Below are 19,247 nucleotides of genomic sequence, written 5' to 3' on the forward strand. Positions count from 1 at the left end.
AAAATTACTCTGGTCTTCTTATCAGCAGGGAGGAAATATTTTTCAGGATTAAATGATCCAACAGGTCTGTTTAGGGTCAGGAAGAACTGTTTCTTTTTGTGTCAAGTTGGATCATGGTCTGGGATTTTCCTTCTTGCAGCATCAGGGAAACACGCTGAATTTCAGAGATTCTTATATTAAGAATGTGAGATTTCTAGCAAATTCCACCCTAAGGTTGGTGTTGCTGTTGGACGCACCAGAAATGAAAATTATAATTATTAGAAATGAAAGCCATGATTAGTAGACCATACACCTGTAAGATGGAAAGATCTGAACCCTATTCTTGCCTTCTTTGGTGTGCTCTACCATCTGTGAAGGAAGGAAATTACCCTGAACTAATATTTAATATGTGTGTGTGTGGCAAGGGAAGACATAAGTGTAGGGGCCTCTCTTTAGAGATAAAGACAAACAAGCTTGGATCAAGGTTTCACATTGGGCATTCATGCTTTTATCTAACCCTTTGCTATTTTCAAAAGAAAAAAGTATTTTGCAAACTATAAGCTAAACACTAAAGTTGCTGACTTTGTAGTCTTCAAAATTTAGCTTTTTTAATCTACCCTGCTGGAAAATATGCTTCAGTGTTTTATTACTGTTAAGAGTCCAGATTTTTATTGTTAAGAGGTAAGTGTAGAAGTGTCGTCAGATATGGATTAGGAGTGAACACTAGTGGGTGTCGAGAGGATATGGCCAGACTCTTCCGTGGTGCCCAGTGACAAGGTAACAGGCAATGGACATGAACAAACACAGGAAGTTACAGCTGAATATGAGGAAAAACTTCTTTACTTTGGGGTAACAGAGCACTGCAACAGAGTGCCTAGAGTGTTTGTGGAGTCTCCTTCCCTGGAGATATTCAAAAGGTGCCTGGACACAATTCTGTGTGGCCTGTTCTAGGTGAACTTGCTTTAGCAGGGGGTTGGACTAGATGATATCCAGAGGTCCCTTCCAGCATCAACCATTCTGTGATTCATGACATAAACAAGCTTGTCTAAAATGAAGAACTGAGTATTTAACATCTTTAATCACATTTTGCATCACAGGTCTTCCTGAACTTTCCCATATGACATTAATGACCTGGAAGCAACTAGCTAGGCTTTCAAAACTGAAACCACATAGATTTCAAGTGTCTACTAGCTGCACATTCCTTCCTGAATGAATAACCTATGGAATAAATGGAGCACAGTGCAAATGGTCCAGTTGTGGTTCAGACAAGAATTCTAATTCTAAATAGTTTTAGGTGAAAGGCTATAGGTTTCCCTACCACCATGAACCTGATGAGAAAAGATGAAGACTAACTTCAATCCACTGGGTTTATTATCTGGGACATCTGAGCATGGTTTTTATACCTTAAAATCAAAGAAACAAGCCCAAAACAACCCAACCAAAACCAACAACAAAACCCACAAAACCAACAAACAAACACATAAAAATCTAAGCTGCCTCTGTTCACGAGCAATGATAAATAAATATCATATTCATCGTAATTGTATTTATCTGTAGTAAGAAGTGTTCACATTCTCTGTGTCCTTTTATGTACCTACAGGGGACTTCAAATGGATGCCCAAAGAATGCTAATTTGCATAACTTATAAATAAACTTCTTGCCAGGGAATACACAGGGAGAAGTCTCTGGCTGCTTTACAGAAAACTTTCATAGATGTGCAGCAGCAGGTTCAAAACAGCTGGCTAAAATTGCTGGTGACCTCAGCTTGACCTCCCATCCCTCTAGCGGTCCTTTCTGCTGCAGAGACTGAGAGAACTGATGTGTTTGAGAACAACTTTGGAGTTGCTGCAGTTTTTGGACAGTACATTAGCCAAACTAAGCCATACTCAGGTAACCTTGAAATGCCACAAGTCTTCATGGTCCAAAGTTAAGGAGATGACAAATAAGAGGTGATCAAGGAACATGCCTGAGTACTGGGTCCTGACTGCCTACAGCACTGAAATCATTAGCTGAGCCTCCATTCAATTTTTTGGCTCACTCCAATCCAGAAAATAGAGTCATCATCCAAATAGCAATTGATGGGAGACACAGTGAAGAAACCTAATCAATTTAAACTCAGACCAATGCTACCCAAGAAAGTTCTGCAGATGTTTTCATGCCATACCCCAGCACACATGGAACACATCGTTCAGGAGAGTAAACCTCATGTTAATCCAAACAATCTGAACTAAACAGATAAAATAATAATGATATCTTATGGTGAAGCAGGAACTGCACAGGCTTCAGGGAAGAACTGGATTAAGTGCTATGTAGGATGAATGAAGACACTCTGCTCTAGCAAGTGCTAACCTCAAGCAGTGTGAACAAAGGCCAGTCCAAGCTACTTGGTTTCATTGCAAACTATGCTATCACCCTTTTTGTTTATTGTCAAAAGTCTTATCTATGGGTATCTCAGTATTATTTCAATTGTGTCTTGCCAGTTGTTTCATGCATTCTCATATCTCTATCACTGATTGCAATTTCTTCAAGAAAAAGATGAAAAATTGTTTGCATGGTTGTTAACAAATTGGGATTATGACCAAAGTGAGGCCACAGCCTGTCAACACTATATAATCACTAGATAATATTGTATCAATATGTGCTAGTAAGGGACATATTGTGATTCATTTACTTTAGGTGCTTGTATGCACCTAACACAGAACTCCAAAGACTAGATAAACTATGCTTTTGTATCTAGAAGGCCATTAATAATCACATTAGTCTTAAAATCCCTTGTCAGACAGACTTTTGAAAAAAAAAGGGAAGGTTTAAAATCCAGGCCATCATTCAGAAATCTTGCACGCCTCCAAAATGCCTCAAAATATCTTGGCCTGCATGTTTTGTTTTGTAAGTGCAAGAATGTAGGGCTGAAAACAGAAGCATAATAAGTTAAAGCAGTTAAATGTGTCATCTTATCATTGAGAGGCAGCTACTACAAGGTCAGGGAAGCAATGTCTTACAGACATTTTTGCAAAGTTACTTGCTTCTGTGCTTGCTGTACTTGTTCAAGGATAATTGTTACTTTTTGAATTTTAAACCCCCTACTTACAAATAATTTTTGATACTGATTTTTACTTCTAACTGAAAGTTACGATGTATTTTCAAACTACATTTCTACTAAGAAAAAGATGGCAAAAGTGTTATTACTGTTATATCTGGATTAAATCATAGCCAGCTAACTCTGAATCTCAAATTCATATGGACACAGCACTACTCAGCATACTGTCCTAACTGGTTTACATGTGGTGAACATACATGTTAATGTCACCATCCTTTGAATAGTAACCATTTTATCTAAATCCTCATTAACTCAATCACATGCATGGCATAAGACTAAAATTAAAAAAAAAAGAAACCTGAATTTTCTTGCATGAGAATAAGGGCTTACAACTATTTTTGGATTCTCACAGGAAAAAAAAAGAAATTATTCAGAAAGAATCTCAACCAGGAGAAATCTTACACTCAGTAGTATCAAAGACTGCCAATACATGAAATAAAAATAAAAATTTCCCTTCACACACTACAATTAAGAGAAAGGAACAAGGACCTCTAGGTCAGCAAATTCGCTCCTTCACTGCAACACACAGCTACATCCTAGAAACTATTTAATAAACTGTCTGTAGCTTGTTAAAGCCATTTTCATGAAACCTAGCTCATGAAATGTGTGTTCAGTGTATGAAAATGTGATTGAGTTTCTTGACTCCAACACAGTTTTGGAAGGGTCTCAGAACATTAAAACCCTTTTACTTTCCAATCCAAATGTATTCTTGAGCAGCCTTTACTGTTCCCTTTTATGCAAACATTGCCCTTAGGTTTACACAGTTCTTTCTTCTGCTGACCTTCTAGTATTCCATCTACCCCTATTTTATTAGGCCACGTAAATCAGCTCTCTGACTATGGCAAAACAGTTGGTAAGAGGGTTTTTACTAATATAGGCTGATTTTACCTTTTCTGCAAATGCATAGCCAAAGCTGTCAGCAGTATTCTAGACAGGTTCTAGTCGCTATTTACATAGTAACATTAATGCTGCCTTATTTCAATGGAAATATTCCTTCTGATAAAATTCTAGAATTGTATTTCCCTTTTTCTTAGCCCTATATTCTATGATTTTGCACAAAATTTCAGTGATAGATTGGGCTTTTACCTCCTCAGACATTTCCAAAAGATGAATCAGCAGACTTTAGCATATATTTTCAAGAAGGTGAACTCCATGTACTCTTACATTATAAAATATTTATGTAAAACTTTACACTGTATAATATTTATACTAATGCAGGTTTGAAACCCACCCATTATATCCTGACTGATATTTCTGTCATCTGCCCAACTGTTTCCCATCTACAGTTTTTTACAGAGCACTCCCTTTTGGGTAAGTCTATCCTCTATATCTTTCCTAAACCTGTACTGGAGTGACCAATCCCACTAAGAAGGAGCTTGAGGCACAGAATGCCTATATACTTGCTACTTGCTATACAGAGGAATGATGTGGAATTTGAGAGCCGTATAATTTTCACTCTCCTTTGGAAATAAAACATTTTCTTTAGTGATATCTCCTTATTACTGTCACCGAGTTATACCCACTGTTCTCATTCACCCTTGTCTTAGCAAGCCCTAAACACTAACCCTCAAAAGACCTAGTAACTAGATTAAAGCTGAGACAGTGATGAGTCAGGCCTTCTGGTCATACTTATAATTCTCTACCCAAGAAGTGCTTCCAAAGGGCTACGGAGTTGCATGAAAATTTTCATCTCAGGCTTGCTGTACTTTTTAATACTCATTTCCAGTAATTCAGAAATTTTACCAAAAGAAAAAAGACATTGACCTTTATCCTGTGTGACCATTTCTTCAGCCAAGTGTGCAGCTGTGCTCTTCCCAAGATAAGCTGGTCTCAACCAGGAACTGATGATCAGCAAAAATCTTATCCTCTTTGTGTGTTAATTCTTACTGCATAAGCTGGAGATTAAACACTGACTTGGTAACTTAAGGTTTCTCTTCACCCAGACAAGCTTGATTTCTATTAATGCCCCCAAATTTACAAACCACAGTTAAAGTTCCCTTTACTAGGAAACAGGTTTAACTTGTTTTTAGGCTGAATCAAAGGACTTTCAGTACGGAATCCATCAACAAAGCAGTCTGAAATCACTTGTGACTCAAATCCTTCTACAGAGAAATGATCCTTCAGTACAGATACTTGTGGAGTTTCCAGCTGAACATATGGAAAATGGAAGTAAAAACTAGAATTAAAGTATGCTGGACAATAAGCATGACAGGGCTTAAGTATCTATAGGAATAAGAGTAAATGGCAGGCTCTCCTTTACCAAAAAATGGAAGAATCTCAGACTTCTGAGCAACAGCAGACTGGGGGAAGAGTATGTCTGAGGACATGCCGATTCGTAAGTAAGAGTTATTGGTAAATATTGTTTGGGAATAGATAAGAAGTTATTTTAAATCCAGGGAACTAGTTTTCCTGAATTCTCTCCTCAGTAAAGTTACTTTAGAATACTGGAGTGCTTAGAGGTTAAAGGAAGTTGTGAAAAAGTATGTGTAATCAATCAGAAGTCTCTGTTTTACAGATACTGGAGTTTAAAAAGGCTGGACTGTAGAGTTCCACATTCCATGAAGTCACTCAGATAAATACTCAGAGCCTGGGAGAACTTTTTAGAGTTTTGGATTTAGAGATAAGACTATACACAAACTCTCTTGAAAACATGTAAAACCCATAAAATTCTTGCAACACATATAGATGTGGATTGGGGTGCTATTTCTACACCTATCAGAACTGAAGGATGAAAACTCTTATCTCACTAGCTAACTATCCTAAACTGACTTTGCTATCCCACAGTCAGTTTTTCCCAGTAATAATGTCACACAGAGAGAAAGAGGGCTCATAAGTGTTACGCTGCTAGACAGAACAATTGAGCTTACTTTACCCAATCTTTGTCACTTGAAATAAACTAAAAAAAAGCAGATCATTCTCAAACAGCAATTTTCAAAACAGATTACAAAATGAACATTTGTTATAATTTAGCTAAGGTCTTGTTTCCTCTACTCATTCCTGAAGTTCTGCCAACTCACATGTCCAGAGAAACAGATGCTTCTCTGACTTACTTTTATCAGATGCCCATAGATTATTTTTTCCAAAAAGCAGCCTCAAAATATGTCATATTTTCACCAAACAGTTGTTTTGACAATTATTCCTCTTAATGGCATTCATAAGAAATTAAATCTATAGTTGTGTTTGGTATCTGTCATAGGATTCATAAATTAGTCTGACGTGAAGAGGTTTTATGTTCCACAAGACACAGTACTGCTACAAATACTTTGAAAGTAAATTCCTATAAACTTTAGAAGGTAATGTCTCACACAGAGGTCTCATTTCTTGCAAAAGGGCAGTGATGAAGAATTTGCTAGAAAAAAGTTTGAAATTATAGCATGCAAAGACTGGCTATTGGACTACAACATGAGCACATTGGCAAGATAAATTTCATGAAGAGTAACCATTAATGTTTCAGAAATGCCACAGAAGCTGTAACCGACTCAGTGAAACTCAGAGCTGAGTAAAAGGAATCTCTTCCACTCCTTATAAAGATTTTCTGTTTCATATAAGAATTTTCTAAATCAAGAGGAATCTGTCTCTTTGAAATGGTGACCATTCAAATAACATCCAAGACCAGCTGTTATGACTGAGATGGTCTCTATCTCAGAATTAGCCTTCCCTTTGAGGCAATACTCATCAGGCAATACTAGAAGGTGAGAGGATACCTCAAAATCTCTAACAGATCTAAGAACTCTGCCTGTACTGACCCCACAAGGACACCAATCGTTACCGTAACAACGTATGCTTTGCCTAACACAAAGTGACTATTAGTCTGGAGTTAGGAGAGCTGGAGGTAGGACTACAGCTGTAGTAAAGAATACGAGATTGTAAAAACCCACATCTAAACAGGGAGTTCAAGCTCACACCTCAGCTGGAATAAAATACAGACATTTGGTGCCCGGATTTACAGAAATATCTATGACAGGAATCCTCTACCAAAGGAAGATAACAAGTAGGCCGAATCTCCATAAAACAACCACTCAGAGTTGATAAAGGATTCCTCCAATCAAAAGTTATACTTGGTGAGGAGGACAAAAAGCAAGAAAATTTGGTCAAGGACAGAAAAATCAAACACCTTTGTTCTTATTTATATACTGTATCTGAGTGTTACTGTTTCCCCAGTGCTATTTTCTGGCTGTATTTGCATATCTGTAACATCCGTCTCTTAGGCAGGATAGATCCCTAAGATACTCCACTTGTCAAAGACATCAAACTAAGGTACGAACAATTAACCACAACCCTTGAAGCCCCTTTAAGTAGTAAATTTTCTATCTATTTAGATGTCTATCCCTTCAGAATGTAGAGTTCCTACTCTGATATATGAATATTGTGGGACACAGTGTGAAAACCTTGCTAGTGTCAAGGTAAGTGATGTTCACTGCAATCACCCTGCCCACAAATCTGGTTGTTTTATCACAGAAGGTAAACAGTTAGGTTTGTCTTTTGTAAATCCATGTTCACTATTCTCAATTACCTTCTCTTTTGTGTGGCCAGAAATGTGTCTCAAAAAGGACTTGCTACATGATTTTCCAAGGGACAGAAAAAAACTGAAGAGCTTTTGTGGACTGTTTTAAAGATGGGTGCTATCTTCACCTTTCTTCAGGCACCTGTGATCATAGTGATCAGCCTAGCAAGGACTTTTACAACCATCAGATGTAGACCATCAGGTATTATGGACTTGTATGGTACAAGTTGTCTGAAGGCATTCTTGACTCAATCCTTATCCACTGTTTCTAGTTGTCCTCCTTGAACCCTTTTACTAAAGACAGAGGCTTGAGAAACTTCCATGAAGAACGAGGTAAGTAAGGCACTGAGCACCTCAGTCATATCTGTCATCCATCTCACTCAGCAACAAGCCACATTTTCCTTGGCCAGCCTTCTAATGAAGCTCCTGTTGTTCTCTTCCAACTCACTTCCAGTTGACTATTGGCCATCCTGACAACATTCCTTACATGCTCAAGCAATGTTTCTAAATTCCTCCTTTGTAGCCTGCTTCTACTTCCACCTCCTGTGCACTCTCTTTTTGCATCAGAGCTCTACTATAATTTCCTTAGCTAGCCAAACCACTCTATTGATACATTTACTTTTTTCCTGTTCTTGCACTTGGACGATGCTGTACTTAAAAGCCTGCCACCTTTCTAGAGCTCCCTTGACCTCCACATCTGCCTCCCATGGGATCCTACTAATCAGTTTCCTGAACAGGCTAAAATCTGCAGTCGTGGAATCTGTATTCTGCTACTCTCCATCCTCACTTCCCTCAGGATCTTGAACACCACTGTTTCATGGTAACTGCAACCAAAGGTACCATTATTTACTACATTCAAAAATAATTCTTGCTTGCTGGTAAACAGCAGATCCAGCTGCTTGTCACTCTTAGTTGTATCACCCTGCATCAAGAAGTCATTGCCAGCACTCTTCAGCAATTGTCTTGACTACACGCATCCCACTTTGTTGCACTTTCAGAGGTTGTCGGGAAGGGTAAAGATCCCCATGGGAAAATAGGGTTTGTGATCCAGATACTTCTTCAAAGTGTTTAAGGAATGGTTCTTCCTTCCCAAATGGCTTAAAGAATGCTTCTTCCCTTCCCTCACCCTGAATGGATGGTCTGTAAAAAACTCTCACCATGATGTCACCCTTAGTGGACTCTCATCTTATCCTATCCTGAAAGTTATCAATCAAATTGTCATCCAACTCACTGAAGAGCTTCACAGAGAAGGCAACACTCTTTCCTTGCTTTCTCTGCCTATCCGTCCCAAGGAACTTGTATCTGTCTGTCACAGCACTTCTGTCATGCAGTGCAGGCTATCCCACCAAATCTCAATCATTCCAATGATGTCACAGCTTTGTGATTACATGTGGAGTAATTTCTACTCCCAGTTGCTGAAGCTGTATACATTTGTGTACATATTTGCATGAGGTGGGTGCTCCTATCTTATCTCATTCTTGTCAGCATGCAGCCTTTTCTTTCAACCTCATCCATCACTACTTCACTCAAATGTGGGCTGTACTCTCCTCACACAACATTCCTAAAGTCTTTTCATGTCTCCTTTTACAGCCAACATTGTAGATGCATCCAGCTCGTAAATTAAGAAGCCTACTTATGTGTATACCCCAATGTAAACCTGAAATCCTAATTAAGCTGCTGTCAGTGAAGCTCTTGACATGTGTGATACCCTCAACATCACACATTCATAAAAAGAAGCATAAAGTTCAAGATCATAACCAGGATGTCACTAAATCTTTCAGGTATATTACAGACTTTGAAAGTTTTAATTTAAATCTATAGTCAGATCTCATTACACTGAACACTAATTACCAGTTACAACAGTTCTATTTTTAGAAAGTTGTATCAGAGTGTCTGTATACTGAATTGTACAAGTATGTGTTATTCAGACCTGCCTAATAAAACATTATCTAAACCAAGAAAAAACAGAAATACTGTAAATCAACCAATTTAAAATGAAAATGCAATTTATTAAATAACAGGAATATAGATGTTATTTTTTAAAACAACTAAACTGAAATATTTTATTTCAGAATATTTCTAATAAAGTCAAGGATCAGAAAGGCATTTGAATTATTTCAAGAAGAAATAACAAAAGTTAAGTACTTAGAAAATCACCTTGTAGCACTGTGATTTGTCTATTAAAACATAGACATCTAATGAAAGACTACGATCCTCTGCATTACACGTAAACCTTTTCCTCCATGTTCAAAAGAAAGCTCTGCCTCAAAACTGTTGATTTATTACCCAGGTCTCTCAAAATCTTACCCAGAAAGTCCTTCAAAATATTCTTAGTCTTCATTTTGATTTTAATAATTTAAAATTCAATCATTATTGCACAGTGATTATATGCAATTTTACATCCCATTAACCCTGCTTTGTTTTAATTATAAAGATCCTTTGTTAGATTCCTTTAAATGATCCAGTTTATAATTTCAGGTTATCCTAGGGAGCACTTTAATTCAGCTGCACATTCATCAACTGTTTATGTCCTGTTAATTGTTGACAACGGCACAATTGCATTCTCTAGCTATGATTGATGAATTGCATTCACAAGTTTAGCTATTAAGCAGAATAAATATTTATAACAATTTCCAGTTAAAGGATTGTTATCTTTATACCCAAAATGGTAAATTAAAAAAAAAAAAGGGCTGATTGCAAAGAAGAGTGTTCTAGTAACGCACATACACTTTTTCTAAAATGCCTTTCTGAGAAAAGTATACAGAGGAATATGTATCTATGTATCTAAGGGCAGTTTGATTAGAATTTCCTTCGACTGGATTTAAGTAGCAATTCTTAAATACTACTTTATTTTGAAAAGTCACTTAGAGGGGATCAGGTCCACCGGCATCTTAATACCTGACTGCTAAAAATATGCAGATATAGGATTTGTTCAGAAGGACCATTTTATCAATAGCTATGATACAATAATATCTGACTTTAAAATCCTGGCTGAGAAAATAAAAAAAGGTCAAAATGGTACTGTGTATTACTATCCAAGAACATAACCTTATTATAATTATTCAGTCTATGTCCAGGTAATATTTATTGTATAATTTGCAGTACATGACCCACTCAGGTGAACCCTATTATAGTATAAAAACTCATACTGGCACTTCATAGCAAGAAGAATTTCCAATGGAAGGACTATGTTTCCCTCTGTTATATTGTGGTGTAACTTCAGTGTGCACGGGGAATCTAGGAGAATTTACATCAGCCAAAATTTTGGTAATAAGCTACACACTCCTGTTTTTTGAATACGCATATTCCTATATTTCTATACTCTGATGTTTTCTAAACTTTATTTTAAATAAATTCATTATTTAACCACTGAAATATCAGCTAGACAAAAAATATCCTACAATAAAGAGAAGATTTGATACTTCACTTTGCCAATGAGATATCATTGGTGAAAAAAAGAAATCACACATAAAATGAGAACATCTCTTCAACGGGTATATTGTTATATTTTTTTTATCTGCACATAACAAAACATGTAGATTCAATTGGATCTAATGCATTGGTCAATACGAGTCACACACATTACAGAAGTGGCTCTGTTTATCTTGAGTACTCCACTACTAGGAAGACTGAAGAGTCTCCCTTTGCTGCCCAGCTTGCTGGCTAGAAGTACTGACAAACTTGCACACAGTTGAACATAGATACAGCACCAAAATTACTTGAGGACTGATATTAAAGTATCATAAAAATTTGCAAAACTAAGGAAGCTCATATAAACATAATGTCATGTATGTTTTACAGACTCAAATTGGACCAGAAATTCTAAATAAAATAATTCATCATGAAATAGTAGTATAGAGAAGTACATCTGTAAAATGAATGCTGTGCTCCTAAAACAGATGGAGCAGCAGATGGGTTTGCAGATTGGGCTCCCTGGACTGTCTGGGTAAAACAACCTTGCTACTCTGGAGAATGGTGGTTCAATTCTCAGATAACCCCAAGCTTATATACAGTTCATGGGAACTCTATTTCCTTCAGTCAATAAACAAAATTTTCAAAATGTACACATTTCAAAATGAAATATTTACTATATTAAGAATTTATACAATAAATCTCTTAATTAAAATGGCCTTTTCAGAATCTTTTTGGAACAGATGTTGAAGAAGTATTATCACCCAATGGAATAAATGCAAAATGACTACTTGTTCAAAAGCTTTAAAATTCATTACCTTCCTTCATTGATGAGCTCAATAAATGCAAGTCCTGCATTCTTCTGAATAGAATTTTGCCATTCCTAAGAAGATAAAATATAACATGATCAAAACCCAAGGATTTTAAACCACATATCTGAATATGACCCTGATGACTTCCTAAAGAGACTGAATTTAGGCTGAACTTCTTAATATTTTCCCCCAGAGAAGAATGACCTGATCATTTAGAAACTATAATTCATTCTGATTTTCAAATAAATTTTAAGTGGTTATGTCTTCTGTTTCACCCTTAAGCAATTTATATTCTTCCTGTCCAGAGAATAGAAAACACATCTCATTTCTCCAGTTCATACACTTGTCCAATGAACATAAGTGGAACAAAGTACCACAGCAGAAGTTTCTTCATGTTGCTTCATTGTTACACCTTGCATATGTTATTATATAGGGAAGACAATAACCTATGTATTATCTATCCCCCTTGAATTCAATTTTTGCTTCTTCCTTATAAGTGAAAACAAAACCAGCCAGTGATCACAAACTGTTTTTTTAAAATTATTTTACTGTTGCATAGATTTCCAAGACCAAATTTCAAATCAGTGTAAACCACCTAATTGATATTAAAAGATAACAAGCTTTTACTTCATATACCACTAAGTTAAAAAGAAAATTCTCAATGCATAACAAACAGCTTTTTGTCAGACAACTCACTGTCTCTATCACACCAACTGATTTCTGATACTTGAGATGAAAAAAGATTGAGATATCTCTCTAGAAAGTCAAGATTACTCCCATTGGAAAGTCCTTAAAACTTTTCTTTAAGAGTAATAAGCACTTCCTTTTCCTTATAAAGAAAAAAAAATCAAAGTACATTAGCTGGATTACAGTTCATAGAGAAATTTTCGAGTCTCAGACTTCACATTATAAACAAAAATGGGTAGACAGTTACAGTTACAGAACTATTCTGGTATACATTTCACTTTTTTGAGGACTAAGAAAATCAGGTAGAAATTCTCAATGCTTCTTTCCTGATATGGGCAAAAAAAAGATGGCCTTGTATAGATAAGGAAATTTTGTCAAAGAATAACTTTGAAATCTAGTAACTAATCAACTAAGTGCTTCTTACTGATTATATGAGAATTCACAGATTTGACCAAGTCATGTATCTTAAAAAACTCCCAGCACCAATAATCTTGTACTCATGACTGGCTCCATAAAAAGCAAGCCAGTAAAATACCCAAATAATGAACATACTCTTGACCCATTACTGAGCAGGTGACTCCTAGTTAGAGAAGACAGAGTATCAGCACTCAAACCTCTAGCTTGTGAGCTAGAAAACCATTGTAATGTCCTTTCTTCTGTGTTTTAATTTTGCTAATGCAGTAACTGAAGCCAGTCTAATGATCTAACTTTTGGAAGCAGTTAAATCACCTTGGTGGAGTACAAAATCACTCTAAGAAACTGAGAATGAAAGAATTCAATTGCATAATCACCTCGTGACATTTTAAGAAACAGAAGTCTGGGTTAAAGACAGTGTTTGAAGAGTAGAATTTTTTTTTTTTTTTTTTATCAGAGCCTGTTACTGTACACTATAACAACCCCTATTAGCATTTTCTTTTGAGATGCTTTTCTGCACCACAACTGCAATGACTTTGCAGTCAGGAAAGCAGAACTGGTACAAAACAGCAAAGAAATTGAAAAGACACAGAAGAAAAGAAAAAAGGTTTCCTAAGACAGGTAGAAGAAAGCATGCTAATTACATTTTTAAAGAGAAGTAGAGAGTCTACCTGTGTCTGCAAAAGAATAAGAGATTCTCGCAAGTATTTTGTCAGATCTTTCTGCTCGGTGCAAATGTCTCGGATTCTACAGGACATCCAAAATGCCTAACTGGATTTTATGTGAAATATCTTAAGGTACCTAAAAAGCCATCTATCCAAAAGATATCTATGTGGAAGCAAACATATGCCTTCATAAGCAGAAAATCTCATCAATTTATCCAAAGTAATTATTCATAATAAAAATGTCTGAAACCTGCCCAACTATCTACCAAAACTTAGTGGAAAACATAATGATGCAGAACAAGAAAGAAAACAGGATTCGTGGTTCATGCATTGCTTCACTACCAACTAGCTACTACAAGATTCACTACAAACTCTCAACCCTTGACTAATCCACAAATAAGGGGATAATTATTACTACTACAATTTCCTCACACTTTTAGGCATAATTTAACATAACAGATTCATGATCATGAGAGATGACCTGTGAAGAGGCACCTGGTTCTCTTTCTTCCAGTTCCTTTTTAAAAGATGCAAACATTAGATGGAAATACTAAAAAATTCCAGCATTATAATTGCCTTTGCAATGGCCATTCAGATGACTGCATGCACTTTAAGGATTGGATTAAGATGTGGAACAATTTTGTTTATATTATCTTGGATTCCACAGAAATCTTTCTCAACCTCAAGATGCAAGAAGTGGAAAGATAAACACCACATGAAATGGATGTACTAACAATAGTTGGAAGATTTATGCTATAGCTAAGTAGAATCATAGCATAGACATTTGGTTATTAGCAGCTAAGTGCTTGAATGGCTGCACTACATCTCGTGTGGTCTTGGTGAAGATCATATCATGAATCTTCTCAGCCTTAAAAAAAGAGCTAGAAGACTTTTCTGTGCCTCAAAAACACTGATGCCAATTGCATGCTGAAATAACAGAAGCCCTTGACAAAATCATGTACCAGAGAACTACTTCTATACAAGAATGCCTTGATCTTTCTTTCCTTGGGGGTCCTACTGATATGGCAGTGGGGATGACTATTACTGCCAGCAGTGCACCTTTTGGAACAAGGTGGGGTGTAGAAGATTCAAAGATGTTATGTCAAGCACAGATAGGTTCAAGAACGATGCCATCGCTTCTTTGTATTAAAAACAGAATGAGAATTTAATTCTTAACTTTGTTCATGCTGAAATAAATAAAAATATTATTTTCATATATAATCACTAAACATTGTAACTTTAGACTTTTAGTTCAATTACTTCCAGTATGGCTATGTTCTAAATATTTTATATTATGTAAAATTCTATTCAAGGCATCAAATATGCACTAAATTATTAGGATAATGGCAATTGCTACCCTCCTATCCCCACCTAGCTTGTACTCCTCATCTACTCTGTTGTTGCTTGAAAAGTGTCACTGCATACAGAATGCATCAGTATACCTCCCTGACAGAAGGTTCAGAATCCTGTTATGAAACTATCCACACAGAGGGAGACAGGAGATTAATAACATCAAGATGAGAGTAAAAGGATAAAAATATTAAATAATGAACCAAAACACAGTACAGATATTACTTGAAATTCAGTTGGTTTTCTTTTAAATCATGACATACATTTTCTTACACTCCGATATAGTTACAATTTTTACGGTTTACTTTTCAGTGTATTTTCCTAGTCCTATCTCTTTAAAATTCTCCAATCTATAGCACAAAAGAAAAAAAAAATTCCAGACATAATTTATTCATAAATTTAACAACTCTTAAATTGATAACAGAAAATTTGCCATTTGCCCTGGAAAAAGTAGTGAAGGAGCAAAAAAAGGAACTACCAGGGTTGGCATGGTAAGAACTTTTTTTACTTTATATTAGACTTCTTTCCAACTAAACTTTTGCAATAAAATTTTTGAATTTTTATTCATGATGATTAGAAAATATCTTTAAAAAATCTTGTGATAATATTAAAAAGTAATTACTGTAAAGAAAAGGAATGGTGATTTTCACCCCTTCTACTTTCTGCAAGGAAGTCTAAAATTTTGTCATAAATTTCAAGCTTCTCCAGAAGCTGCAGTTACAGAATGGACAGATACCTGGTGTAGTAATCACCCTACAATTCTCCTTCCACTACAAGTTCCACTGTCTCAATCAATTGTATCGTCTCTGAAATTCTGTCTTCTCCATGTCTTAAATTAATCTGAGTATTTTTTCTTTTGTCATATTGAACATTTAGTGAATTTTCCAGTCTAAGATATTAATAACTCAGTTGACACCTCGATTCTTCAATCACTGTATTTTAATTAAAACTTCTTGAAATAGATGAAAGTCTATTATATCAGTTCTCTTTTGTCTAGACCCTTGAATATGTTTGGAGGAGAATCTTGCGTGGATTTGAATAGGTGCTACCTTTTGTCTGGAGAAGGAAGAGGAAATTTTATAAAAATGTGTTTGCAATTCACAACACACATGTAATTTAGCTTGGGTTTGAACTCCATATTGGGTTACCTTCTAAAATCACCAACAAATTCATAACCAAAAACTTGCTTTACTTCACCAATAACTTTACTTGCACCAATAACTTGCTTTACTTCATTTAAGAGGAAATACTAAAAAAAATGTTACAAGATTGAAAGAAATGTTTTGTGTTTCTTTTCTGGCAGAAAACCTTCTCCTTTAAAAGCAAGTAAAAATAGCAAAACTAACTAATTTCAAGATACAGCCTCATAAATTTTTGATCACTGTAGTCATAAATTTTTGAGATGATAATATTTTTTTTTAAGATCATAGGACTGTCCCCACCATTCCTAGAGGAATTTATCTAAAGATATTGAAGTCTTAAAACCTTCCATTATTGTTTGGAATGAGAATCAGATCTAAGAATTCCAGTTATACTGCCTATATACGTCTCTCACACTCATATGTGTACTGCTGATAGATGATAAATAAAATGTACTTTAGGTCTATCCTTTCAATCAATTTGGGATCAATTTTAGGATTTTGTGATAGGTCATCCATTTTAAAAGTGGCTATTTCCCACAATAAGCAAGTTGCAAAGTGACTGATGACATCCTCCTAGAGGGCAAGTCTGCAAGTATTCAAATATTCATGGCTTCTGGCCAAATCACAGAAAGGAAAAGAAAACGAAACTTTCATAACATTGTATTTGTGAATACGAATTTAACAATGCAACAAAGGTAATAGAAAGTTTTAGATTTCACTTTCACAAGACTAGGGCCTCATTTTCCCTCCATTTTCTTGACTTGGAGTAATATGTTAATATTTCACTTTCTTGGAAACACAGAGACCCATTGCCCTTCCAATCACCTGTGGTAATTGCCCAATTTATCTTGAAAATGAAGTCAAACATTCCCAGAGGAATATTTCATTGGTATTTTGGAAGAAAGGAGAAAAAAATCTACAACTGCAAAAACATTTACATTATCCAAACACTAGGGAAATGGACACATTTATTTAAATTACACAAAATTAACCTTCATCACCTTGTAGAAATTCTGTATTTTTTCTAATATAGACAGAAGATATGTGTTAGAAGATATACATATCTCCACAACTTCTAGAACTTACTTCCTGACTGGAAAAGTAGTTCTTCATTTAAGAGATGCTAGAATTATTATTAAAACATGTATCACTATGTATGGCTATTAATCCTAAAAGCCAGTACACATTTTACCTCACCAGTTTTTTGATGTTAGAGGTAGATAACTAATTTGAAGTCTTTCAAAAATAAATAAAAGATCTTTGAATGTACAGAAAACCACTCCTCATACTGTTTCCATTATAGTGAAACTGCTCAAAACTATAGTATATTTATTAATAATGATGGTCTCCAGTAATGAGCTTTTGCACATTTTCTCAGTCCTTTAAGAAATATCATCTGACTGACTTTCTACATGTTCCTCTTTGATCTAAGATCCTTCTCAATTGTAGGCAACTTAGAGAAGTCAGGGGAAGACACCTTTCCATATTAGGATATGGGGAAGTAATTCCTGCAGTTTTCCGATCGTGCCTGTTTTGCCATGAAACTAGAAGACTTCCGGATCATCATCTCACTGGTGTGCAATAAGTGTATTCTTTGACATTTTTTGACAAAAATACTCTGACAAGGACAGGCAAGAGAAAGGATCAGAAGTTCCAAGATGACTCTACTGTAAGATAAAAAAGACAACATCCTGCTTATTACTAAAAGCAAAACACAGAATTCGTTTTCTGAGTGTACGGGAATCTGGAAGGACACCTCGCAGAATGATAAAGAAAGCAAAATTGCTCAATGAGTAGGAAAGAATATATTGATGGTTTCCATTTGAAAGTTAGATTACCAGAAGCAGATGACTAAGAGATGAAGACTGAGACTGGGCTGGAAGACATTCCACACACAGATAAGGAATTAATGTATGTAAATTCTCTTTACTATAAAATAATAATAATAAAAAAAAATCTCGTGCAAAATAATCACTTTTTGGAAAATTATTTTCCAGAATTCCATAAAGTAAATGAGAAATGTTGAGGGGAAAAAAATCAGCAGAAAACCCACGCACAAAATCATAAACTCTCTAGTCAATGAACCACTTAATTTCTAGAGTAAAAAAAATATATATAAAGGAAAAGGTTTTCTGCTTCTCCTCTAACTTGTACTGGAGTTAATTTTGGAAATTACACTAAGTGCATACAACAACCTTTTTGTGTATAGACCATGTTGTGGATTGTGAAGAGCCAAAAATCAATATCAAAACATAAGTACACACTCAAGCTGTACCATATGTGATACTGGATAAGAACATAGCAGAATTATTGCTTCTGTCTTGATGAACCTTTATGTAGTCCAAATAGGATGAGAATATTACAGAAAGTACTAGCTTCAGGCACAAAGACTCCATTTATTGAACTTAAATTTGAGCCTGTGGTAGAATGTGAAATTACAAAGCCTCAGCTTGGAGCTACACTGCTCACATTTTCATATTCACCCTTTCATGCTTTGTCCAGTGTATGAAAATCTGTGGGATGTTTTGTTTGTTTGTTTTAACTTATTGCTCTCCCATCAAATGCCAAAATTCCTTTATCCTGACTGTCACAGAGGTAGCCTGTCTTTCCTACAGCCCCAGCCATCCTACCTGCCACGTACTGTAAGTTATTGCTTTTATGGCTACTCTAGCAGTATAATCAGTTAAAAATAACTTTTTTACCCAGAGTTAATTTAGCTAGTTTTGATGTGACTGTTTCCACCATTACATATATTGATGAAAGGGACTGAGCAGCAACATGGACCTAGGCGTGGAGAAAATACAATACCTCTGCCAGGGTGATCTTGGCCAGAGAGAGCCTAGACTGACCACTGAAAGTGTAGCCTAAGAGTATGATTCTATTAGATGTAGAGATCTGAAGTTACAGCTTGCTGCCATGAAAACATGAGTCATGTTTTTTCTCTTCTTCTCTGTGCTCCCAAATTTGCGATCCTGAATCCTTTTCTTTGAGTAGTTCTTCTGGTTTTTGAACAAGGCTCATAGTCAGCTTAACTCATTAAGCCAGTAAACAAATGTCTCAGCAGTTTTCACATGTGTTTGTGAGTTAGTTTTATAAATATCAGCACTGATACAAAACTGGGGTTAGCAGAGAAGAAGCTGCAGAACGGAAGCAGTGTAGTAGATGCAGAACTTTGTTAGGATAAAC

General features: G+C 35.7%; 1 protein-coding gene across 9 annotated transcripts in view; it reads right to left on the reverse strand.

Annotated features, from left to right (window-relative positions):
• NBEA (neurobeachin) overlaps positions 1 to 19,247 on the reverse strand; it is a 473,668-nt gene that overhangs the window by 229,443 nt on the left and 224,978 nt on the right. For all 9 annotated transcript variants that reach the window (XM_051778818.1, XM_051778819.1, XM_051778828.1 and 6 more), the window contains one exon: positions 11,810 to 11,874. In XM_051778818.1, coding sequence (XP_051634778.1) covers positions 11,810 to 11,874 — 65 coding nt within the window. The remainder of the gene's footprint in view (positions 1 to 11,809; positions 11,875 to 19,247) is intronic.

Source organism: Manacus candei, unplaced genomic scaffold, assembly GCF_025592945.1.
Source record: "Manacus candei isolate 608988 ecotype Guabito, Panama unplaced genomic scaffold, ASM2559294v1 h1tg000014l, whole genome shotgun sequence".
Taxonomy (NCBI): Eukaryota; Metazoa; Chordata; class Aves; order Passeriformes; family Pipridae; genus Manacus; species Manacus candei.